The sequence below is a fragment of the Cornus florida genome, unplaced genomic scaffold (assembly GCF_030987335.1).
Source record: "Cornus florida cultivar Cherokee Brave unplaced genomic scaffold, ASM3098733v1 CherokeeBrave_3.0.0_Hap2_Chr07, whole genome shotgun sequence".
Taxonomy (NCBI): domain Eukaryota; kingdom Viridiplantae; phylum Streptophyta; class Magnoliopsida; order Cornales; family Cornaceae; genus Cornus; species Cornus florida.
In genome coordinates, this window is record NW_026775577.1 from 42,881,110 (window position 1) to 42,907,597 (window position 26,488).

Genomic DNA, 26,488 nt, shown 5'->3' on the forward strand with positions numbered 1-26,488 from the left:
GTCGAGGTTGAAGAAGTAATTCCATGCTACATTCAAGGATATATGAGTAATCTTCTTCGAAAATGGTAAAACGGTAATTAGCAAATTGTTGCACTCACCAAAATTATGATACATGCATAAATAATTAGGGTTTCCAAGTTTTCATGATTTGATTCCCTAAATCTTTTCAAAACATGCAATAAAGAGTTTTTATAAATTTCCTGAATTTAATATTTTCTAAGTTTAAGCTGTAGTTGACTTCAACTGATCAATATTTCGATCGAGGGTCACTGGAGTCTTGTTGATCGATCATGGAGTATATTTCGATCGACCAGACTCTGCGGAAAAGCAGTTTCCAAATTGGTTTGAAACTTTACCAACCCTATTCACTCCATACCCCTATTTTGCCTATATTTATCATGCAAGGGCTGAATACAAATAACCTCCAATATATAGAGAGAGCATATTTTGTGAGTTTTTGTTTTTGCATTCATCATTTGTAGAATTGGTGAGTGTAATTCTATGTGTTGACACCTGCTGCTGCATACATAATCCAAGAGTTCAACACAACCTTCTATAGTTCTATCCATCTTCAGAGATTGAATGTTAACGATTAGTGCTGAAACCAATTCACTGGTTAGAGAAGCAGATTTGTGTGTGAACTCTGTTGACGAGATGATGGACATCATGAAGACTCTTGGGGGAATGTTTGGCATCATTTGTTTCATGGAAGTAACCTGGGGTTTCTAGGGTTTTGGGAAAGGTTAACCGAGGATGTAAATTTCCTTTCTTATAGTCGATTTTGGTTTGCTTGGACAGGTCCTGTAGTTTCCACGTAAAATTATATGTGTCCATCGCTTTATTGCTTCATTTATTTATTTTTGCTATGGATTGAGTGATTTTTACTTTTCTGCTATGAACTGAATTTAGAATTCTGGCAATTTAGTTTTAAAATAAAATAAAAGGTAGTTAAATTTGGTAGTTTGGTTTGCAAGACCTAATCACCCCTTTCTCGGGTTCTAGTATTTACTATCAGTTCTTTTAAAAACTTTTTAAAAAATATTCCCAGTATACTGTTGTGATTTCACTGAACCAGACAGAGAATTTTTGTCTTCTCCCAAAATTTGAAAAACAATTATTTCAGAAAACTTGTCCATTTTAGATTTTACGATATAAATGAATTTGTGCGCAAATAATGTATATCCAGAAATTAGTGGAAAATTAGGACTTTGTGGCAAGTTGGATTGAGCAAAAACGTGCACGGGGTAGCCAAGTTGGCATAAGGCATCTGGGAATGACCCAAAGATCTTGTGTTCAGTTCATAGGGACGTCAAATACCTGTAGTTTGGGGGTGATTGTGAGTATCTGAAGGAATTGGTTTTGCCCCCGGTGGGGGTGGCTCATCCTCCATTATAAAAGGTTGGATTTTTTTATTTTTTTATTTTGATAAAAAGTTGGATTTTTCAATGTACCAGTTCGTCAGTAAATAGATTGAACAATAGAGGACTTACTTAAGCGAAGGCAAGGAGGATGATGATGATTACCAATGTTAATTCAATAGAAGAAATTTAGATCTACTTTTTATATAATATATATATGTTGATACAACTTAGGATGATGGATGATCAACAATAATTCATATTTTTGTTTTGTTAAATTCAAATATGTCATATATGGAACATTAATTACCTTTGTCTTGTCCTTTCTCTGGATAAAGGTGGTTCGTGTTTAGAACCATCCTGACATTTCATTTCATTTTAATTCAAATCCGTGCATTTGTTGTATAAAATTTAACAATAAAATAGGAAACATGTTCATGACTGAGAGGCGACAATTCTAATATTTTATGAACACTTTATATTCTACCCAAGCGAGTTTGAACAACTTGAAACAAGTTTCAGTTCATTTGCTGTCTCATTTAATGATCAGTTTATGTGCTGTCGACACTATGAAATTTTAAGTTCAGTCTATTCACCCTTTGCAGTAATTAAAATTTATAAAGTAGCCTTATATATGATACGTTTGCTTAATAACTAATATGTGTATAAATTTTCACTTATGTCCATAGGTGCTAACATATGCGCTCATATATACTATGTATGTATATATATGTCAGATGCTATGGAGATGCTCCTGCTTCTCCTTATGCTGCTCCTGTGAAGCACTTGTCTTTATTCTTTCTTTCTCTTTGGGCGTGAAGTAATTGCCTTAACTATCCTGCATCATGGTGCTTCTTTCGTTATTACCCATGCATACCCTGCTCCTGTAATTTCTGTGTATTGGGTTTCGCTTCTTAATTATGTTCACAATAATATGTTTGTGATTATGTATGTGAAACTTAGAATTAAAATGTACAGGAAACATGGAGACAGCATGTAACTGGTGGAAAGCTTAGGGAAATAACTGAAGAAGCCAAAAGTTTTGCAGTCGGAAACAAGGCTCTTGCTGCACTGTTTGTCCATACTCCAGCTGGTGAGCTGCAGCGTCAAATCCGATCTTGGCTGGCAGAAAACTTTGAATTTCTTTCTGTCACTGGAGACGATGCTGTAGGGGGGACAACTGGTCAGTTAGAGCTGCTTTCAACTGCAATAATGGATGGTTGGATGGCTGGACTTGGTGCTGCGCTACCACCCAGTACGGATGCTCTTGGCCAGCTTTTATGCGAGTATTCAAAGCGAGTCTATACTTCTCAATTGCAGCACTTGAAGGTGCTCTTTATATTTTATTATTCTTTTTTAATTTCTTTTTCTTTTCACCCCTGGTTGGATTCTTTTTTCTTAAATAAACCCTGTTAGAGGATTTAAATATTAAAGTTACATCCTCTCTCTAAAAGCTTAAGATTTTAGAGTAGATGGTGATTTACATGGTATCAGAGCATACAATGTTCTAAGTTCAAATCTCACCGTCACCTTGATAATTATTGAAACACGTGTTGGAACAAAAGAAGGCCACATGGGAAGGGGTGTCTTAGAGGATTTAAATATTGGTTACACTCACTCTAGCAACTTAAGCTTTTAGATTAGATGGTGGTTAACGGCTCATCTGGTAGATTGTCCAAAAACTCGGTGGGATTGGTTTGCTAACTTAGCTCGTCTGGATTTATATACAAGTAGGCATAACTGAGGAGTACCACACCTACTGTGGTACAACCACAAGAACTGTCTGTACAAGCTAATTTATGGGGAATTTGGGAAAGAAAACCCTCCTTAGTTTACATTCGTTCAAACGTACCTTTCAACAAAATCTTTTCTTTTTATTTTGCTTCTGGCACTCTTCCCTTTGTTCTCCACCCGCCCTTCCCACCCTTCCCTTTTTGTAGTTGGAAAGATGTGCTCGTGAGTTAACTTCCACACATTGCTGTTTATTAATTTTTCAGCCTTAGTGGTTATATTCTCTTTTTCTGTTTCTGTTTTTGTTTTTATTTTTTTGTTTTTTCTTGTGTTTGTGGCAAGTTCAATGGTAGTCTTCTAATTATAATAATTTTATTTTATGCATTCTCTTGCTATACTTATGAATAATCTCTCCATTTAAAAAATATAAATATAATACCATATGTTACCAAGATTTCCTATGAGGCTATTTTCATAATGATTATGTAATCTAGTGTCAAATTTATCTTTATCTAAGTGCAGAAAGTCCAAAAAAGAAAGCTCAAGTAAACTAAGGCCTAATACAACTCCTTGTGGTAGGCTTCGTTTATCAATTTAATGTCACATGCGCATAGACTGTTCTCTTTTAATGTCTTAATTAGAAAAAATAGGTGGTGTGTGTCACTGTTCTTTTCCCTTTTTTTAGTTTTTATTTTTTATTTATTGTTTATTTATTAAATTAAGCACCTGTTCATAGTCTCTCCTTCTATATCCTTTTGATGGCTGGTGTACTTTCAGAAAAGATCTGTCAAATGGAGACAGTCTTATATGCTTTTGTTATTGCCCAGCCCCCCACTCTCCCTCCCTCCATTCATTTCCAATTTACGACCATGCACTATTTTATATCAATCCAAAAACATAAATAAAAATGTTTACTTACTCAAGTTTGACAAAAAATTCTTATCAAAGTAGACTGGACTGGTTGGTTAAACTGCCCACATTTTTAATCGGTTAAAAATTGTAGTTCTGAAATCTTTTAAACTTGTTGGACATAAAGGTAGTTTTGTTGGCTAAACTAGTTTTACTGACATGCAAACCCGTCAACTCATTCAAACCTTTTGCTGGTTCTATTTACATAATCTCTGTAGAATGAAGGAATTGAACAGAAAATTTCATGCTGGTCAGTTAATTTATTGTGCTTTTGAGGGACCAAAAGTTTTTGGAGAACAGTAACACAATTCTTAGATGAGGTACAGTAAATAGCGCAAGAATCCTTCTACTTTGGTACATGCTTTCTGCTTTTACTGTGGTAAGGCATACCAGGCTGCTCTTTTCTTTACTTGACTGTCTGTCTATTGTTTCATCTATCATCATATTGGTTTCCTAGTACTTTGAGTGGTGTCAAATAATCATCAATTACAAGTTTTCGCATCCTGCAGCCAGCATGCTATTGCAGACTTCTTTTTAAATATATATCTGTTGATTGTCTCTACAGGTGTATGTGAAAATTTGATTTGGTTGTGCTTTTGTTTCATGCTGGGAACTACAGATTCTGAAAAACAAAAGAGAGTGATATTATTGGTGTTGTCTTTTGTTTTATGTCTGGTGAATGGCAATCAACCAATCAACATCCTAACTTTCCCCATTTTCCTATTGAGTCCTCCATTTACTTAAAGTGAATAATTATACTCAATGCTTTCTGTTTCTCTCATAGCCAAGTATGTTCAGTGAGTTTGAACGCATCCAGAAACTAAGCAAGACTATGCTAAGACTCTGCTGAAAAGTTATCTCAAACACCACGAAAATACTCAAATTCTGATATTTGAACTGGAAAACAATATGTTTTGTAAACCCGCGTTGTTCTATGCAGGAATGTCTACAAACTTGAAGATTGACTCTCTACATTCTTAGAGCATTTTCTTCAGTTGTCCAGTGGTGCGTCATTATTTTATCTTTTGTTGCCAAGAATAACCTGATAAAACTAGAACTCTGAATCACCCTCAAGCCTAAGAATTGAATTATTGAACCATAAAAAGCTTCAACCCTAACTATAACTTTAACAGTATACACTAAAAATATTAAGCGTTAAAACTATCTCTAGGCACCTATGTGACTGAACTGTAGTCACTTAGACATCTGTAGGAGATAATTGACCTGGCCTTGTTTCAGGACTTCAAACCACAAATAATCAGCCAAAAAAGATATGTCACAGTTCATGCATCTTATGCCCAAACACTGGGTGTTGTGTGTGGGTATGTATCTATATATATATATATATTAGAGGATATTCTAGAGTATTCTGTATATATATATATATATATATATATAAGATATATGTGTAGGGTTACAAAGGGTTCTCTTGAGTAAGTGAGAATATTCTGAAGCCCATCTTTTTGCCATTGGATCAATATAAATAGGTTAGGGTAGTCATTAGTAAATGTCCTTGGAGAGTCTCTACTACTGTAAAGCTTCCTTGACTAACACAAGTCTTACATTGCTTTCCAACCACTTTGCGTAAGTGTGGGTGTGAGTGAGTCCATGAGTGAATGGGTGAGATCACTACAACACTAGGGTATATACTTTTTTTTGATAAGTAAAAATATATTAGAAAGACGTTGAACGCGTCCCTAATACACAAAAACGAAAGAGCAAAAGCCAAACCTATGGACCAACAGAGTCCAATAGAACAAAAAAGTCATCGATCGAGGAGCAAGTGCTGCCTCTGACATAGCAGAAAAGAGAGTGTAGGATAAAAGACTTAAGGTTTGCAAAAGACGATTCCTTCCCTTCAAAGCTTCTGTTATTTCTCTCTCTCCAAATACACCACCAAACACAATGTGGGGCGACCCTCCAAAAATCACGAGCATGACCAGAAATAAGGCATCTTCTCCAAGCATTAATTAATTGGAAAGAGTGCTTAGGCATTACCCACTGAACGCCAAAAATACTAAATATGAGATTCCAGCAATCAGATGCAACAGGACAATGCATAAGAAGATGGTCCACGGACTCACCATCAGTTTTACAAAGACAACACCAATTAACAATGGTATTACCTCTCTTACGCAGATTATCCAATCTTAATATTTTTCCCCAAGTAGCAGTCCAAACAAAGAAGGCAACTCTAAGAGGAGCATTAGAGCGCCAAATACACTTCCAAGGGAAATCATATCCAATAAAATTAGACAAACACAAGAACATGGATCGAACTTCAAATCTACCATGAAGAGAGGGAGTCCACAAAATATCATCACAACCTCTGCCAACGTCTTTCTGTCTATACAACAGGTCCAAGAAGACGCAAACTTCAGCTATCTCCCAATCCTGAAAGGAACGCCTAAAACGCACATTCCACGCAACTCCACTGTTATCAAGATGATAACAATCAATTACATAAGCATGCTTATTCTCGGCAATGCTAAAGAGACGAGGAAAAGAAAGAGACAACAACTAATCACCACACCATAAGTCTTCCCAAAATCTAACATACATACCATTACGAACCTTGAACCGAATATGGGTGGAAAACACATCCCAACCTTTTCGAATGAACTTCCAAACGCCAATGCCCTCGGTAATAGAAACAGGACGAGAGGACTAACCTCCACTCTCTTCCCCAAAACGACACGAGATAACTCTTCTCCATTGTCGATGACGTTCTTTACCGAATCTCCATAACCACTTCCCCAATAAAGCTCTATTGAAAGGGACTAACTTCCGGATCCCTAAACCGCCAAACTTCAGTGGTTTACAAACCTGCTCCCAACTAACAAGATGATACTTAAACTCCTCTCCTTTTCCACCCCAAAGAAAATCTCTCTGAATTTTTTCAATTCTTTTAGCAACAGAACACGGGATCTGGAATAGAGATAAGAAATATGTGGGAAGGGACGAGAGGGTGCTCTTAATAAGAGTGACCTTCCCCCCTTTCGAAAGATACTGTTTTTTCCACCCCGCCAATCTTTTTTCATACCTGTTAATCACCGGATCTCAAGTCCCCACTATCCTAGAGGAGATTCCCAAAGGTAAGCCCAGATAAGGGAGTGGAAAGGCACCCACTCCACATCCAAGAACAGTAGCTAAAGTGGAAATATTAGAGACCTCCCCCACTGGGACAAGCACACTCTTTCCAACATTAATCTTAAGACCAGACACAGCTTGGAAGCATGTAAGAATGCACCTCAAATACCTGAGCTGGGAAACATCAGCATCACAGAAAACCAGGGTATCATCTGCAAACAACAAATGGGATATCTCGATCTGGTTAGCAGCATCTCTACCAACAGTGAACCCCCTTATGTAACCCAGATTCTCTGCCTTTTTCATTAATTTACTCAATCCCTCCATGACAATGAGAAAAAGAAAAGACAACAAAGGATCTCCTTGTCTCAAACCACGCGAACTCGGAAAAAACCCAGTAGGAGAGCCATTCACAAGCACAGAGAACATAACTGATGAGATGCAAGATTCAATCCATTTTATCCATCGATCTCCGAACCCCATTCTCCAAAGCAAATAAATAAGAAATTTCCAATTCACGTGATCATAAGCTTTCTCGATATCCAGCTTGCATAAAACACCAGGAACTTCACTCTTCAACCTGGAATCGACACATTCTCCTGCAATAAGAACAGAATCTAAAATCTGTCTACCCCCAACAAAAGCATTTTGTGACTCTGAAATGATTCCATCCAAAACAGTCCGCATTCTAAGAACAAGAACCTTGGCAATAAGCTTACACTAGGGTATATACATCATGTATGTAGTGGCAAAGTTTATTTGTGTATGTATATATACATATTTACATGCATACATACATGAGTTTATAGAGGTGAGATTTAAGTGTGTTTTTAATCTCTGAATCATATCCTAATATCTACATTGGTCTATTATCAGGATATTGCGGGTACTTTGGCAACTGAAGATGCAGGAGACTCAGCACAAGTTGCTAAACTACGTTCAGCTCTCGAATCCGTTGATCACAAGAGAAGGAAGGTAGTCATTTAAGTCTAACAACCATCTTTTACATTGTTTAAAAGTCCATACATTTTTAAATAACTGTACTTTCCCCCAAATAAATTATAAAACTCCCCTCCATCCCATATTAATTGTCCATCTTGCCTTCTTCATTTTCCCCCTTTGAATGTTTGTCTACCTCTAAAAGTCAAACATAAAAGGTTGAAATTTTACCCTTTTCTAGTTCAATTTGAATATTATTACCAGTGCATGTAGATTGTTAATTTTGAGAACTAATTTCCACCAAAGTGTGAATGCATTACATGCATGTCTTCTTAAAGAGTTGGAACTAAGAACATGGTATGGTAAAGTATATGTCATCTGAGATTTAAACTTTTCATACCTATGCTAGATGGATGCCTTCGATACATCCATGTAGTTGGAGATTTTTCTTAAATTAGGCAAAATTAAAAAATTTACAATCTAAATTAGAAAAATGAATTGTACTGGTTCTGTCCTAGACCTCCTGGTGGAGACTGCTATTGGGCCTAGTGGCAGAGATATATTCCCCAAGGGGGTGTGTGAACCCGGGAAAAAGTCTTGGATTTTGGAATTGGGTAGAGGCAGCAATTTGGACTGGGAATGATTTATACATGTGAGGATTGCATACCATAAATGGAGGTAGTGAACTATTAAATCTTTGAATTTACCAATATTTGTTCGATCTTGCGGATTGCTACCAAATATCGGAATCTGATGTGCAAATTATCTTGTAAAATCCAACTTAACCATGAATTGTATTATATATAAAGCTTTTGATTATCAGAATAATATTCTTCCTCTCCTGGACCAACTTCTAATCCATCATGATGGGAGATGAATTTGAGGTTATCAGTAAATAGCATTGATAGGAATAAGTTTGGCATGCTTTATCAGACGCAATAATAGTATTTGGCTAGGAGAATCTGCTAAAATTAATGTGCTTTTGAAGTTCATTCTTCGTATGAATTTGCTCTTACAAAGGTAATAGTCCAAAGCCAATGTAGTTTCAGATTAGTGCCTTTCAAATCCGCACCATAAATAATTCTGTAGGGATGCACTAAAGTTTGGTACCTTCAAGGTGTTAGATAAGTAGGAAGGTCCATGATTCTAAACTTGTTGAAGCTAAGTTGACATGCTCAATGTAAGCGTCCTGGCTCACTCACTTCGAAAAGGAGTTATGGGAAATCAATCGTTGTATCCAAGGATTTTTACTGTCCTAGATTGCCGTAAATCATGTAAAATTGTTAATGATCTAGGAGTTATCTTCCTTCAGGAGCAACTGTTAAAAAGAAAAAAAATTCTTACACTTGATATTCGTGGGTACTGTAGTAGTTACTAAAGCAGTACTCTTCATCAGTACTATTCACTCTACAGTAGCAGCTATTGGTAGGCTTTCTCTATGTCTTTTTCCCGTCTTTTATTTAAGTTCTGATGTATGGCTGAGATTAGAGAAGTTTAGGGGCTAGGATTTAGTTTTCTATGGGTTTTATGCTCAATTTTATTTATAAGTAGAACTCATGACTGTTGTAATGGCCTTTTTCTTATTGTTGAATTCTGCCAAATAATAGTTTACTTATTTGAAGGTTTACTTATTCTGCCAATTATTATTGATCTTCCCTCCGATCATAATGATTTTACGAATAGGATTGATGTTTCCTTTAGTTGGTATAACATTGAATCATGAAGAATTATGGAATGAAAATCACTTGCTTAAGACAATAGGGTTTCCAAAATGGGGTGGTTAAATATATCTTTGTAAAGAAGCTATGCAACATGCGAGGATGTTATGTGAGTAAAGACACATTACTCTAGACGATTGATTAAGAACAATTAACAAGTATAGATTCATAGTTCAAGATCTATTACCAATTAGGTGAGGCTATTTTGTAGTATGTTGATTTATGTGGACTGACAAAAAAGGGATGGAAACAAATGTTCGGGCATCCAGGAGATTGTGGAAATCCAAAACTCAAGAAGTTTTCTCCAACCCAGGGAGTTTGACATTTGAGTAAATTTTTGTTATGACGAGAAAATTGTAACAATTGCCGTTCATCCATTGCAGTTACTGTACAACTATTTTTCTTGAGTGCCGTGGCAGATACTGTTCACGGTCCTATGGCAGTACTACGCTTGATTACTATAGCAGCCTTTTCTCTGTAATGCAGCACAAGACCAGTTAAATACATTGTGAGTCCTAAGGAAAAACATTAAAAGAGGTTTTTTGAATGAAAAAAAACTTTTGTTAGTCAGATAGAACTTTATTTGGAGAGATAAGTGAGAAATCATAACTTTGAAGAAGTCTAAAAGAAGAAAAGGTACAAGACTTTACGAAAACTTTTTTAGTATGTGATCACATTAAGAAGTTGGATAGAGTTTTAGCTATATTTGGTAATTATAGTATTAAACAAAGGAAATCTATTAGTATGATAGAAATTATGTCAGAAAATTTTAGTGTTGCTATGTTTTCCACGTGGGTCTTTGCTGACTGCCATAATTGACCCAAGGGGCCAGCCCCAATGCTGCAATACTGTAGCATGAAACTTGATGCAAAGGTTGCAGCTATTAACATTTCATTTTTCTTTCTTTTCTTTTTATTTTATTTTATAGAAGTGTGATGTAGGGTTGATGCTAAAGCAGCTTTCTTTTCTTATAATTAGAACTCATGACATCTTGTAAAGGGACTTCTGCTTAGTATTTTGGAGCAATTTTTGTGGATAAGGAAAAAAAGAAACTTGAATCTACATGTGCAGATTTTCATACTCTGAACTAATCAAAGTGATCTTTATATGTATAGATGTCATGGATCTGGGATTTTTTATTACCTCATTGAAAATAAATTTGTGAAACTAAATGTGTGAAACTACTGAAATAACTTGAGAATAGCGTTGCAAAACGTTTTCAACTCTATTTCAGTTTTGCAGGGCATAAGATCCATCAATCACCAGTAATGAATAGTTTGGTCCACACTCTAGGATTATGCTAGTTAATTGTGGTTTCTTTGTTCCAAATAGGCACATTATTCTTCATTTACGGAATGCGCTTCCCTTTTTGAGCACTCTTCAATGAAACCTTTACTAATCAAAAATAAAATAAAATAATTAGAACTTGAATTTTTACTTGCAAACTAAAAGTATACTTATGCACATTGATTCTGTTGAGTTGACTTGTTATATTTGTCTTAGAAACAAAGAGCTAATACCTGTGATTGCTGCAGGTTGTTCCTCCTCTGACCTGTGGGTTATTTCAGGGTGTGAAATATTTGGTTAGAGAAATCTCTCTGAAATTGATTATGTTGGAATTTGAGAAATTCCATTTGTGTTAGAAATCTCTGAAAAACATAATGACATGCATAGAATGTCATATATTGTATGAAATGGGTAGTTAGATGCATCATGGATCTTGTTTTTTGCATATGATATTACATACAGTGATCATTTTGTTTACTTTCCTCGATCTCCCTGCCCATTGTATATGATATTACATTCCATCATATCATCATGTTTAATTTCCCTGCTTTTCATGCCTTGTCCATCTTTTGCTAGGCTGTGTTGCCCTGTGGCATTTGCTTGTTTATTGTGGCATGAATGTAAATATTGTTTACTAAAAGCATCACTAGTCTGCCGTGTATGCGTCTCTCTCTCTCTCTCTCTCTCTCTCTCTGTCATTTTTCTTTTATTTAATTGTGATCAATATCATGGATTATGTCACTTACATGATTGTCGCAGACTGACATATATTGTGATGACACTATCCTGCTTTTATTGTTTCCTTCGGTCCTTGAGATCTTGACTTTCTACTTGGCATACTTGACAATTTTTTATTTTTCCATAATCAGATTTTGCAGCAAATGAGAAGTGACGTAGCGTTGGTAACATTAGAAGGTGGTGGTTCACCTATTCGAAATCCTTCTACCGCGGCTGAGGATGCACGGCTAGCATCTTTAATTTCCCTTGATAGCATGTTGAAGCAAGTCAAGGTTTTTTTTACCTTTCACGTAAATGTCTTTTCATTTAGTTTTTGAATTTCCATGAATTGTGAGACTGACTGACATTAAACTATGTATAAATTTAATAGGATATAATGAGACAATCCTCTGTAAGTACATTGAGTAGCAGTAAGAAGAAAGTAATGCTTGCATCTATAGGTGAACTTGCAGAAAGGATGCCTTCATTGCTTGACATTGACCATCCATGTGCCCAGAGACACATTGCACAAGCTCGTCGTACAGTAGAGGTATATAAAAATTCATTTTTACAACTGGAAGTTTCTTCTCCATTAATCATTTGACCTTAAACAAAGACCTCTTTGAATACTTGTACAAACAAGATGGTCTCATTTCAAATGGTTTATACAATTTCAAATAATATGAATTCCATTGGGCATCCGAGTGGCCTCTGAACCTTTGTAAGCTTCAATCTTAATTTACACTTGATTGACATTAGTTTCCATCTTTTATAATTTATACCGATTTCAATCAATTGCTGCAGTCAATTCCTGAGGAGGATGATCGTCTTCAAGAGTCTGCACATGCTTCCAAAGTGTCCGTAGATTTGGGTTCAGGCATTGGAACTGATGTGGCACAATGGAATGTCCTGCAATTCAACACCGGTTCAACAACCCCATTCATCATTAAATGCGGAGCAAACTCAAACTCTGAGTTGGTCATCAAAGCCGACGCCCGTGTTCAAGAACCTAAAGGTGGCGAGGTAGTGTGTGTTGTTCCGAGACCAACAGTTCTGGAAAACCTGAGCTTAGAAGAGATGAAAGACGTTTTCTCTCAACTGCCCGAGGCTCTAAGCTTGCTTGCCCTTGCCAGGACAGCAGATGGAACCCGAGCTCGATATTCTAGGCTGTACAGAACTCTGGCCATGAAGGTTCCGGCACTGAGGGAACTAGTTGGTGAGCTGGAAAAGGGGGGAGTGTTGAAGGATGTGAGGTCATGAGTGCTGAAAGGGCTTGAGGGGAAGGATTGTATTTTTTGTATTTATTATGTATTGTGTTGGGGCCAGTGTTTATATCATTTTGAGGTTTCTCAAAGCAAAATTAGGTCTGTTCTTTTGTTGCTTGATTTGTCCCTGCCATTGTAGTTGTGTACCTGGAAAAAACTGTTATGTTATAATTTTGTCACCATGCATGGTACGCATGTATTCTCGGTTATGATTATTGAAATTTGCAAGGCGTTTTAGGGTAATTTACTGAATTCTAGTTTGATGTTTTAGTTCTTATTTTGTTTGGCCTTCCTCTGGCGCTGGGTCTTTTTATTTTAAAATTTTTTATTGGTTTAGGGTTACGAGATTCTAATTTTATTTTTTAGCTGATTTTTACATTCTTTGGCCTTACTTTGTGGATGATGAGAAGCAATTTGTATTTTGTGCGGATGAGAAGCCATTTGTTTATGGGACAATTTTGAATGTTCATTGCAGGATGTTCTCTGGGCATTGAAGGTGTGGTGATGGCTGACATAAGTTTGGCTTTGGGGGTGGAATAATTGGCACTTGATAAAGCGCAGCAGTTTCAGAGACAATGGTTGACGATTGTTTTTGTTTCGTGTTTTTTTGTTTCGTGTTTTTGTGTTAAATCGGTGTAACAACAGAAACAGTCTGGGAAAGTATGTTTTGTAATGTTTATTTGGCTCACGTGGATAAAAACTTAGCTCTGGTGTCTCTGGAAGCCTTTTTTCATAAACATGTCCAATGGAGGTCTCTTTCCTCTCTTAGAGCTGTATTGGTTTCTCCCTACAATTGGTAAGCGCATTCTTTGAACAAACAAACTTGCTTATCCTCCGTACAACTTCTAGGAGGAATATGAGATATTCTTTCAGCCTCAAGAAATTTTCTTTACCAACTTGGTTTTGGGCGTCAATTATATATATATATATATATTTGACACATCAGGTTTCTATGTAACCAACCACCTTTGGAAGAAGCTTTGTTTGGTAACCGATTATCCTCCTAGCATTTAGGCTTGTTAGATATGTGAGTTATATGTTAGTAATTTTCCTACTCAAAACCCTAATTATTGTGTCAATATGTCATAGCTTATATGAATATATGAATACTAATTTGTAATAATTGCTTTCCCATCTTCTACCAAAACCCGTTCAGGATTTTTCATGCCTAGGATAGTTTTCCTTCTCATTCTCTATTGAAAACTCTACCTCCCTTTTTTGGCATGTTCCCTTATATGATGAAGTAGAGTCCAACAATTTAATTTAATTTAATCACCTATTTTCGGGACAGGATTATTCAGGACTTTGCATGACTTATCCCTAGGACACTGTGCAAAGCGTCCCCTTCATACGGGTCGGTAAAGCTCAGACTTTCACAAAGCAGGCGAGGTCCCAAAAAATTATTTGCCCTCAAAGAAAAATCGAACCTTAAACCTTGATATGAGATACCAAGTCTAAGTGATGAACCACCTTAACAACCCTCAGAATTATTGTCCATCAATTGCAAACCTTTGTTGAATATATATATATATATATATATTAAATTAATCGTTAAAAGGTTATAACTATAGAAGAATTCACTTTTATGCGTGAATAGTTAAATGTAAAGAATTAGAAAAACACAAATACTCCAAATAGAAATGATAAAATGAGTAATGATATTTAGAGCGATCACTCATCTAATCCAAGATACGATAAAAGTCCATAAAACTGACAAATATATGTGATTTTCTTTAGAGGCAAAAAAAAAAAAATTTACATAATTGAAAAATAGCTTTAGCAAAACGACGGCGTAGCAAGTGGCGCCAAAATTATACCCGTGTGTCAGTTTGCTTTTTCGAACCAACACGGTGTCAATTGACTGGATACCAAAATGGAAAAATTGGAGCCCAAGAAATCAGCAAAATACAAAAATTTCAGGTCTCGACAGTTTCTGATAATAGCAAGAGATTCTCTATTGTGAAATAACTATATTACCCCAACCCAAACCCCACATTAATACCGAAACAGAACTTCACTTCCATCTTGACCGTCCATATCAGCATCAACGGAGCCACACCACCGTCTGATGATCCCATCTCATCATGGACGGTCCAGATTCAATCCGCCCATCAATTTTCACTCCTGTCCTTATTCGTCCCCTCAAAACTTCAAAACAACATCTTTCTTATCTTAACGCTTCCTCTCTCTCTCCCCCAACACACAGTGACACACACACAATCGCACGCACATACACGGCAGGCCAGAGAATCAGAAATGGAGGACCAGAGTAGTGAAACCGAGGCGGAGCGCTTGCTCAGAGTATCGGAGTACTTCCTCCGCCACCGTAACTTCGAAAGTAGCCGGAGATACGCACTCATCGCCCAAGGATCTGACCCACACAACCCCCGCGCCGCCCAACTCCTCACCATAGCGGCCGTCCTCGACGCCGCCGAAACCCGCATCAGCAGCAACAACCGAGCCGACTGGTACGCAATCTTGCAAGTCAATCGTTACTTAAATGACTCACATCTCATCAAAAACCAGTTTAAACACCTGATTTTACTCCTAAACCCTAAGCAAAACAAGTCCGATTTCGCCTCCGAGGCCTTTGAGCTCGTTCACGAGGCTTGGGCCGTGTTGTCGAGCCCTTTGAAGAAGCCTCAGTTCGACAAGGAGCTCAAAATGTTATCGGAAGGAAAATGTGGTTTGATTGATGAGACATTCTGGACTGTGTGTCCGTACTGCTACCATGTGTATGAGTACCCTAGGGTTTATGTGGATTGTTGCTTGAGGTGCGACAATCAGAATTGCAGAAGAGGGTTTCACGCCGTGGTGCTTCCGTCTCCGCCGCCGCCTGAGTTGGCAGAGGATGGTAAGTATTGGTGTTGGGGTTTTTTTCCGGTGGGGTTTGAGGGCGGTGAACGAAAAGGGTTTCCTTCATGGACTCCTTTCGCGCCATTTTGCATGGGTACTCCGAAAACAGAAGGCAAGGAAAAGAATGCTGTGCCTGAGAGTGGTGATACAGATAGTTTCATTAACATTTCTGATGATAGTGATGATGATGGGCTTGGGAATGAAAATGGTGGCGCATCCGAGAATGTCAATGCCGAGAAGGCAAAAACAGAGGAAGTGAAGAAGATGGGTGGGAGTTCAAATGGGTGTGCAACAAAAAGGGTTGAAACAGAGGCTTCCAATGTGGCTAAGCCGGCGATGAAGAGGAAGAAATCGGTGGCCAAACATTCAAAGAAGTTAATGGGCAAGGGCACACGAATTTTGAAACAGGAAATGGTTCCTTCACAGAGAAAGGAAGAATTCGACTTGAATGTGGTGATGGCAAGTAGGGGTGACCTTAGTGTTGATGATGGAGTGGAGTTTTTTGATGGAGAAGATGACGTCTATGTGGGTCTGCAGGATGATTTCTGATGTGGGAAATGGAGATTTTGGGGCTTCTTAGGATTGACAATGGAATTCGTCTGTTTTTGGGGCTTCTTTTTTGTTTATAAGTTTCTAGGGTTGGATGGTATAGGAGGGCAACTAAATTTCTGTGACTGGTTGCATCATAGTTGAAAAGGTTATGGAAACATGAAATTTACAGTATAGTTATATAATCATATGCCTTATGTCAAAAATGGTGGTAAGGAAATTAATTAGGTACCTTTTCATCAAGAACCATGTATTGGGATTTTAGTTTGCTCAGTGAATGCTTTGATTTTACCTATAAATTTAGTTTCCTTCATTGTAGTCTCTTGGAAACCTTCATCATCTGTATGAGTTGATAGCTTCCTCTTGATTGATGTTGAGCATGCAATTTGCACGGATTGTTTAAGCCGGTGAAAGTATTCCGGTGTGGAATGAGGTGGTTGATCCTCCTCTTGTTCTTCCTCTGACCCTCATCACTCGAATAACTTGAGTGTCCTGGTGTATCTGAGGTTCTCGTTGTTCGTGATGAAGATGAGTAATAATTTATTGAGAGAGGAATCATTTAGATCACTCCTTTTCTCTGCAATTTTCTCATTGATGTCAAAATGGATACAAAATAAACTTCTAAAATTTGACAAATAAGCTTCCTTCTTTGTAGTCTCTTGGGAACCTTCATTTTCTAGATGAACGGCTAGTTTCCTTTATTTGAGTCACTTAGAAACCTTCATTATCTAGATTGCTAAACCTAGAAAATTAAAGCTGCTGAACTGTTGTAGTTTAGCAGCACATAGTTTTTAGTCCGAGTTCTTGACATACCTGTGTGCAGCTGCTTTATTAAGTATTCCTTCTGAGAAGGCATTTAAAAAAATTAGAACGAGAATTTTGCCCCTTGGAGTGACAGTTTTAGCAGTCTGATTCTGCATCTTTGATACAAAACAATAGGGTAAACAACGAAAAAAAAATTCAACACATTTTGCGGCTCATCTTTTAATAGAAATTTGAAGGATTCTATTTTTATTTTATTCAAGTTCTTGGATTCTTGTTCTAGTGTTTTTGAGACTGAAAATTTCTTGCAAAAGAAATGGGGAGAATCAAAACCTTGACACATTTTGGCTTTCCTTTGCCTTCTATTCTCTGTTTCATATAATTTCTGCTTCATATAATTTCTTACTGAAATCCTACGAATAGCCTTCTGTTTCTGTGCTAAAGAAGAGTCTTTGCTCCTTTGATGCTTTTGCTTATGCTTCAATTCTGCTTTGTTTGATTTTGTGGAAAGATGATAGTTTGTGCTTTTATTGGAGTTATGATCTTTAGAAAAATTAGAGACAAAATAAGATTCATGTAGCTGAAATGATTAGTTGGGAAAATGTCTTTTTTGAGTTGATTTGTGCTTCCTTTATATGGGTGTCCTAAGATGGAGTGAGTTCATACCGAGCATTCAAAAGAGGAATGTATAGAGGTAATATTTCTGAATTCTGGCTTCTAGCCAAAGAAATTTGAAGATGGTTTGAGAAACTAAGGGAAAACTATATGCCCTTTCAGTTTAGTTTTACGAGATTTGAAAATTGGAAGATTATGCAGAAATTTGTTTAGTTGACAGTTTCTGAAAGATGGATTTCTAAAAACTCAGTTTCAGAAAACTCTCTTTTATAGTTCTCTAAGTTTTTGAGAATTGTGTTTAGAAAATTGAACCAAGCAGACCCTATAGCACTTGATAGACAAACTATCAATATGGCTCTGAATCATTTTTTCAGTGACGGGTAAATTCTGTATCAACAAAGATACACATTGAAACTGCATGTGTTGCCAATGGTGATTGTTTGTTTGTTTTGTTTTTGATTTTTTTTTTTTTTTTTTTTTTTTTTTTTTTTTTTAAGTAGTTGCTTAATAGAATATATTCCAATATATTTTCTCATTCGAGCAAGGAACTATATTTCATGAATGACTGTTAAAATCCAAGGAACTTTCAACAGTAGGTTCGTGTGAATTTGGCATTCAGAGGAATGATTGCTAGTGTTGTGCTTATGATTTGAGGCCATTGCTGAAGAATTTATGTACAAGAAGGCTCGTTTCGTGCCTCTTTGTTGATTTCTGGGAATAATGCTCTTAAATGCAGTGAGACAGATATATTTCAATCAAATAAGAACACTAAATTTGTCTTTGTTCAAATTCTTCTGTGAATAAATGGCTTTCTTTACATATTTTAATGAGAGAAGCATAGAGTAGTAGTCTTCCATGCATGTTTCCAGTGTTTTGGTTGGCATTCTCTATGGAACCTTGGAATTTTTATTAATTGCATTATATTTTTGTGTGAAATTTAACCATAATTTTTTTACAAAAATACCAACAAATCACTACAATCACCATTAAATTATTTGAACAAGTTCACCTATGAACTCCCTGTAATGTTTTTAATATTTATACGTATGCAACAAACATAGGAAACAATCATCAGCAGCAACAAATGCAGTTCTTGATTGGGATCCCTCCTTGTCCACCTGATTGAATTTCTGAGCATTGCCTTCGACCATCCCATCGTCCTCAGAATTGAATTTTTGAGCCTAGCCTTGCTCTGAAAATTGAAGTAGGGTTTCAGAAATTGCTACTGGAGCTAGACTACTGTTAAGCCTCAACGGTCAAATTTTTTTGAATGGGGTTGGGGCTGGGCTTTTTGGGCCTAAACTGGGGTTCATGTAGTCTTTAAATTTGATTTGTACTTGAGTTGTTTACCTTTGGGCCTGTTTTCTGGACTTTCCAAGCCTGTTTGGTTGTCCGGCCCATATGTGCATTTTGTAAACCAATAAGCAAAATATACAATCAAGAGTGATTGTATGTATATTTTGTGGTCAATGAATGCAAAAAATTGGGGCTTTTAGAACAATTAGTTTGGGCCAAAATCCAACAAGACATTCCCAAACTAGCCACAACAAAGCCCCACCATGTAGCAATTTGAGACGCACAACATAAACATTATCCAATTAAAAAATTAAGTTATTGAGTTTCAAATTGTAATGAATGTTCCAATTGCGTTAGCGCCTACTTAATCAATTGTGAAAATCCAAATCCAATCCATGTTAAGCATATTGGGATGGGTGTTTTAGCTTATATCCTTTTTTGGGAGATTTTGGGTTTAAGTCTCCAATTTTTTCATTTATTCCTCCATTTGGTGTATATGTTTGCACGTTCGTCTCGTCACGTGCAAGACAGGATTACAAGTTAGGTATGGCTTTAGCGTTTGATATTCATTATTGGCACCATTCTTTAACAGCTTAACTTTTGGAATAACTTTTAATCTAACATGATATTAACGCTTTGCTTTCGGAGATCTTGGGTTCAACTAAGTCTTCGTATATACATTTGTTTCTTGATTTGTTGTGCAACATTTGTTATGTGGACTAATACCCTAAGTCACACATAGTGGGAGCAAGAGTTGGAGCAGAAGTGTGAAAACGATAAAAATCTAAGTCACATGGAGTGGGAGTGAGAGAAAAATCCTGTGTGACGCGTTAGAACAGTACCGGTTTAGAAAAATTGTGTGAAGTTTATAATCAATTGCGTTTATGTCAAGCCGTGCCCTGCATCCGTCCATTTGTCTTTGCAATGACTCAGAGCTTAGGAGGTGAACAAACAAGTGTTTCTCCACATTTAGGCCAACCATATCTCATCAAACTCCCATTTGGTCCTACCAAACCTTTTGAATCCTTCAGTATTTGTTCTGCATAAATACCCACAAAGGGAAGTTGTCTTTCAAGTAAAAAATTCTTGAAAGTTTTTCCTTGCAAGTTCAGAGTAATCTAGCTCCTTAATCCTTCAACTACCACCAAAAAATGGCTGCTTCTAAGCAGTTTTTTGTTCTATCTTTGATCATGGCGTTGTCCCTTTCGAGCATCCACATGAGCTCGGCAGCGCGCCATCTATTGCAAGCCTCTCCCCCTGCAGCACCAACACTGCCTACAATACCGCCTCTGCCTAAAGCTACGTTGCCTCCATTGCCCGCCATGCCAACACTGCCTAAAGCCACATTGCCACCGTTACCAAGCACTCCGCTACCAACCATGCCAACACTGCCTAAGCCCACGTTACCGCCATTGCCAAGCAACGGGCTACCAACGTTGCCAACCATGCCCACAGTTCCAAAGGTGTCACTGCCTCCATTGCCAGCCACTTCACTGCCCACTCTCCCAACCATTCCGACCACAATTCCTTCGATCCCAACCATCCCAACAACAATGCCAACCATTCCATTCTTCTCACCACCACCATCTACCACCAGCCCATGAAAGTTCTACCATTCCGTTCATCTTTGTTCTGATTGGAAATAAAGTATATTGTTGTTATATATAGTGAGTCCATATATTTTGTTGTCTTCTGTATGTGAGGTTTTATTTTTTTTATTTTTATTTTATTAATGTAAATCATTCTTGTTTTGTTTAGTAAACAATATATTGTATGATGTGAGATTCATTTCTATTCATAAAACAACCAAAAACAAAAATCGTTCCAAAACAAAAAGAAAATTAATTCTTGGATAATGGACAAATCAAGCCAAACAATGTTCCAAGATTCACAATTAAAGTAATAAAATGTATATTTTTAGAGGTGTACAAACACTTAAAAATGTTTGAGCCTTTTGATCAATTTGTTAAGTGATGAGTATTCAGCCGAGTACGGTTCAAAATATATAAGTTCAAAGAGACAACTATATTATTATTATTATTATTATTATTATTATTCAATTTTGATTTATAAGTTAGTCGACTAAGATTAATTCGAATTACACTTAAAAACATACAAATTTCGACTCAATCAGTCACTGAGATTTGCAAGAGTATCTGTTGAGCTGAATAAACATTGTTTGAGATCACGAATAATGCTTATCCCAATGTTTTGCTTCATTTGCAACATGATTTTATTTAAAATATGAAGTATTCTACCAATCTCTTGTTTGTTGACCATCCCCACGGATATATATATATATATATATATTGACCATCCCCACCGATATATATATATACACACACACAAACACACACTTCTATTTCACCTACTGAGTCAGATGGTTGAGACAAGCACCAATAAAGATTTGAACCTAGGGACCAATCCAAAAAATTATATGAGATGGTGGATTTGAACAACAAGAATATATAGTGAGGAATTATAAAAAATTGAGTGGGGTATTTTTAAAATTTTAACAAGAATTATAACTAATTTTGTAATTAAAAAAAAATCAGTGGGGCCCTTAATAGGTTGGTCCTGTTTGAGCCCCCAATCCCCGAGTTCTCAAGGCAGGCAACCTCATTCAAAAGCTAATTTTCTCTTATAAATTTGCATATACTACAAGAGTCGAAAGTAATCTATTCAATTATCAATAATATATAAAATTTATTTATAATATATACATTGTAAGTCACATACTATTTTGTAACTAAGAAAGCATATTTTTAACTTTGTGAAGTTAAAGTTATTCCTTATTCATGCGCGTTGACAACTTCTACCAAAAGCAGTGCTAGTATAACACATGGTCATGCCACAAAATCATTATTTTTTAGGTATACCTATCTAGGACCAACTAATAATTCAACAGGCATTGGAAGAATAATGTAGCAAATGAGAAGCATAAGTTTTTGAGAAGCTTTACGCCTAACTAAGCACCGTCTATTCAGCTCAACAGTGCAGCCTCATGACAGCTCTCTGAGACTCAAAATCAATATTATTGTTCAATCACGACGCGTGCTTAAATTTAGTTGAGGCTCTCATCGCTTCCTGAAGAGCTTCGAGTGTAAGTCAAAATATTTTCCTAAACACATTCATAGGCTTAACATTTTCTACTGTTTGTACTTGTAAGCATTCATACATTGTCCGGCCTTTTCATCAAAATTAGTACCACTGTTGTCATGAATATGCTTTTACACACACACACAGTTGGCAATGCTGGTAGCGCGGTACTTGGTAGTGGTGGCAATGTCGCTCTTTAGGCAGTGTTGGCATCGCGGGCAATGGAGTTTTAGGCAGAGGTGGTATTGTAGGCATGGTAGGCAGTGTAGGTGCTGCAGTTGGAAATGTTTGCAGTAGTTGAAGCGTTGCAAGGCTCATATGGCCGGATGCTTGAATGTGATAATGCTACAATTAAACATAGAAGAAAGAATGCCTAGAGGTGGCCATATATTGTTTGGAGAAATTATTAGATGGTACTGAACCATTAACATTTGGTGGACCAGTTAAATATAGACTCTCGGATTGAGAAAACGACCCCACAAGATTGTATTAATAAATTGTAAAGTTTCATGATCGAAATGTTTTCATTGAATTAATCCACACCAAGTGTCAAATAGACTAGAACCATCTAATAATTTCTTCATTGTTTGATAGTAGTTGAATGTCACCCTGATTATGGGAAAAAACTCCAGTTTGTTCGTTTTGGGAAAAAAAAAACTCCAATTTGTTCACCTTCCAAGCCCTAGGTTTGACAAAAAATAAAAAATAAAAAAATAAAATAAAAATAAAAATGTTTATGTGGCTCATGGGGGAATTGAACAAACATTAAGGTTCCATTTGTTTCGACGTAAAGTATTTTTTTCATAAAAGATTTGTTTTTTTTTCTCGGGTAAAATATATATATTTTTATTTTTAGTTTTTCTGCGTTTGGCAAAGATTTAGATCGAAGTTGAGGTCAAATCCATCGAATGGGACATGTAAAATAACTTGTCTAAAATTAATGAGTAAATTATTATTGTTAAATTTTAATATTTTTATTTCTTCATAAATATTTAAGACAACCTGACATCAAAAAATAAAAAATTATTTTATATCCAAACAAACGGAGTCTTAAAAGGAAAATTTTGTAGACGCCCATCAAATGAGTGAGCTGCATTTGTTTCACGGTGGTGTTGAGGTTATAACAAAATGATTGGTAATTCAAATAGAATGGTGTCATTATATTTTGATTTGTGAAAAATCTGTTTTGTTGGGACGTTTAAATGTTCTATTCAATTTGGTGGACTTTAACAAGGATCAGTAATGGAGCCAGAAAATGATTTGGGAGGGCAACTTTGAACAATAATAAAATAAAAAAAATTCAAACTACCATAATTTAAAAAAAAATAAAAAAATAAAAATTAATTTAATAAATATTTTCAACTATATAATACCAAAAATACCCAGAAGTGTTTCTCATTCCATATTTTTGCGCTACAAGCATGAGAATGGTGACATTTGGATAGACAAACAGAGAATAATTTGTCAACTAATTTTAATATCTTAGGGGACACTTGGACAGCTCATGAAAGACTTGTCTGACCATCAGGTTCTACCCTAGCCCATTGATGTGCCATAGCATGAAAGGTCATAAGTTGACCCATAACCACTTTGAGCTTGTGTAACCCATGGGTTGCATTAGTCCCTTTTGTCTTTGCAATGAGTCAGTTTACGAGGTGAGCAAACAAGTGTTTCTCCATATTTTGGCCAACCATATCTCATCAAACTCACATTTGGTCCTACCAAACCTTTTGAATCCTTCAATATTTGTTCTCCATTAATACTCGCAAAGGGAAGTTTTCTTTCAACTCAAAAAATCTTGAAAGTTGTTCTTCCAAGTTCAGGGTAAGATCTCCTTAATCCTTCAACTACCACCAAAAAATGGCTGCTTCTAAGCAGTTTTTTGTTCTATCTTTGATCATGGCATTGTCCCTTTCGAGCATCCACACGAGCTCGGCAGCACGCCACCTATTGCAAACCTCTCCCCTGCCTGCAGCACCAGCACTGCCTACCATACTGCCTCTGCCTAAAGCCACGTTGCCTCCATTGCCAGCCATGCCAACACTGCCTAAAGCCACATTGCCACCGTTGCCAACCATGCCAACACTGCCTAAGACCACATTACCGCCGTTGCCAAGCAACGCGCTACCAACATTGCCGACTATGCCCACAGTTCCAAAGGTCTCACTGCCTCCATTGCCAGCCTCTTCACTGCCCACTCTCCCAACCATTCCGTCGACAATTCCTTCGATCCCAACCATCCCAACAACAATGCCAACCATTCCGTTCTTCTCATCACCGCCATCTACCACTAGCCCATGAAATTCAACCATTCCGTTCATCTTTTTCCCGATTAGAAATAAAGTATATTGTTATAGTGAGTCAATATATTTTGTTGTCTTCTGTATGTGAGATTTTTTTTAAATATTTTTTCATTAATGTAATTCATTCCTGTCTTGTTTAGTAAACAATATATTGTATGTTGAGAGATTCATTCCTATATACAGGAAAAATATATATATATCTTCGCATAGACACGGGGGACACCGCTATGATATTTTTCCAAGAAATAATGGGTCATATATCTCAGTTTATATGAAGATCTTCGCATTTCATTCATAGCATTAATTGTAGGAATTATTTCGTGTAAATGGTGCTAATAACTTATATTTATCATTTGATGGAATCAAAGTGTCATAATTTCAAAAAAATGAAGACATGAAAAAATACCATTTAACCTCGTACATGTATCACATTTAAGTACATACATACCACTTTTTGTGCATGTAAGTACCGTTTTTTATCACCAGATACCACATTTTGTGCTGCACAAAAAAGTGGTACCTGTGTGAATAAAAGTAGTACTTCTATACCCAAAACAAAAGTGATACCTGATATACAAAAAGTGATGCCTATGTGTCTAAAAGTGATATCTCTGTGAGAGCGAACAATGTTTTTCTATGTCCACATCAGTATTTTGGTCAACTCTATTTTTTCAAAACTATGAGACTTTGACTCCATTAAATGGTAAATATAGACTATTAGTACCATTTATATGTAATAATCCCAATTGTAATTCATTGTCATTTTAATGTTTCACACAAAAAATATACACCTTTGCATATTTATAGAATATATTCATGAAAATTGTGGACCTAATAATTTTGATGAAAAGGCCAGACAATGTTCGAAGATTCACAGAAGTAATAAAATGTATATTTTTATAGGTGTAAAAAATGTTTGAGCCTTTTGATGAATTTGTCAAGGAAGTGATGAGTATTCAGTTGAGTACGGTTGAACTTATATACGGTTGAAAATATATAAGTTCAACAAGACAAGTAAATTTTTTTTTTTTTTAGGTACTGGTAGCATGATTATTATCGTAATTATGTAATGAACAATATGACTACTATTCTGTCTAACTTATGTTTAAACCTGATTCAATTATGGGTCGTCCAAAAGTCGCGTTGGAATGTTAAACCCGCTTTTTGTATTAAATTGCTGCACAGGGTATTGTTTCCAGTAAATCGTTGACAGACGAGTAATAGAATCTCTCTTAAGCAGAACGACGACAGAATAGTAACTTACTGTTCACTATATAATATTATAATATTTATACTAAGCAGACCTTAAAGCATTAACAATATTTAACAAACATGTTAAAACCATCTTCCTCTTCTTCAGGAGTACAGGAGAACCAGGATTCAGAACTGGTAAAAAATACTGAATTAGTGGAATGGACCAATGTTCAAAATAAATTGAACAGATGGACTATCCCTCCAGTAAGTGCTAAGAGCATTTACAAAATCGGAATGCTTAATTTAATTGATCTATGGACTGTCAAAACCATGGAACAGACCATGCAATTAAGCACTAAGGATACAATAATTAAGTTATTGTCTTCCCGTGACCTTCAGAGGCACATGCACAAATATAAGTACATCCATATAGGTTTAATTCAAATTGCTTTTAAACCTTTAACCTTGTTAGGTATGGATGCTTGTATTCAAGCAACCCTTCGGGATGCTCGATGTCTGAAATTTCACCCTTCCTTGATGGGTGCACTGGAAACCAGTCTATGTCATGGACCGGTTTATTTTAATGTCTATCCTAGTCTGAATTTATCTTTAACAGATAAAAATATCCATGAGGCAGTTAGTCTTCGTGTTCAGACCTATGGGTATGATTATTTACCTGGATCGGAAGTGATAAGTGTTATTTATCGCATCCATTACAAAGTACTTGATACTATGTGTCTAAATGCCATACGCAAAGACTCTAAAGGAGTAACAGCGTTATGGGACACTAACATGTACAC

The 26,488-nt window shown here is 36.3% G+C and overlaps 3 protein-coding genes across 3 annotated transcripts in view; 2 read left to right on the forward strand and 1 right to left on the reverse strand.

The window, feature by feature from the left end:
- Nucleotides 1–13,257, forward strand: part of LOC132267116 (kinesin-like protein KIN-14B) — a 51,282-nt gene extending 38,025 nt beyond the window's left edge. Inside the window, exons 19-23 of the mRNA XM_059768171.1 lie at nt 2,337–2,687; nt 7,965–8,063; nt 11,902–12,042; nt 12,141–12,299; nt 12,554–13,257. Coding sequence (XP_059624154.1) covers nt 2,337–2,687; nt 7,965–8,063; nt 11,902–12,042; nt 12,141–12,299; nt 12,554–13,009 — 1,206 coding nt within the window. The 3' untranslated portion in view covers nt 13,010–13,257. The remainder of the gene's footprint in view (nt 1–2,336; nt 2,688–7,964; nt 8,064–11,901; nt 12,043–12,140; nt 12,300–12,553) is intronic.
- A 1,925-nt stretch (nt 13,258–15,182) lies between these two features.
- LOC132267652 (uncharacterized) lies at nt 15,183–16,865 on the forward strand. Its single transcript, XM_059768786.1, has one exon. The coding sequence runs from the start codon at nt 15,271–15,273 to the stop codon at nt 16,417–16,419; it is 1,149 nt and encodes a 382-aa protein (XP_059624769.1). The 5' UTR covers nt 15,183–15,270; the 3' UTR covers nt 16,420–16,865.
- A 3,365-nt stretch (nt 16,866–20,230) lies between these two features.
- LOC132316629 (uncharacterized) lies at nt 20,231–24,597 on the reverse strand. Its single transcript, XM_059815104.1, has 2 exons — nt 24,150–24,597; nt 20,231–20,701 (listed from the first exon to the last, which is right to left on the reverse strand). The coding sequence occupies exons 1-2, from the start codon at nt 24,510–24,512 to the stop codon at nt 20,231–20,233; spliced, it is 834 nt and encodes a 277-aa protein (XP_059671087.1). The 5' UTR covers nt 24,513–24,597.
- Nucleotides 24,598–26,488: the final 1,891 nt, after the last annotated feature.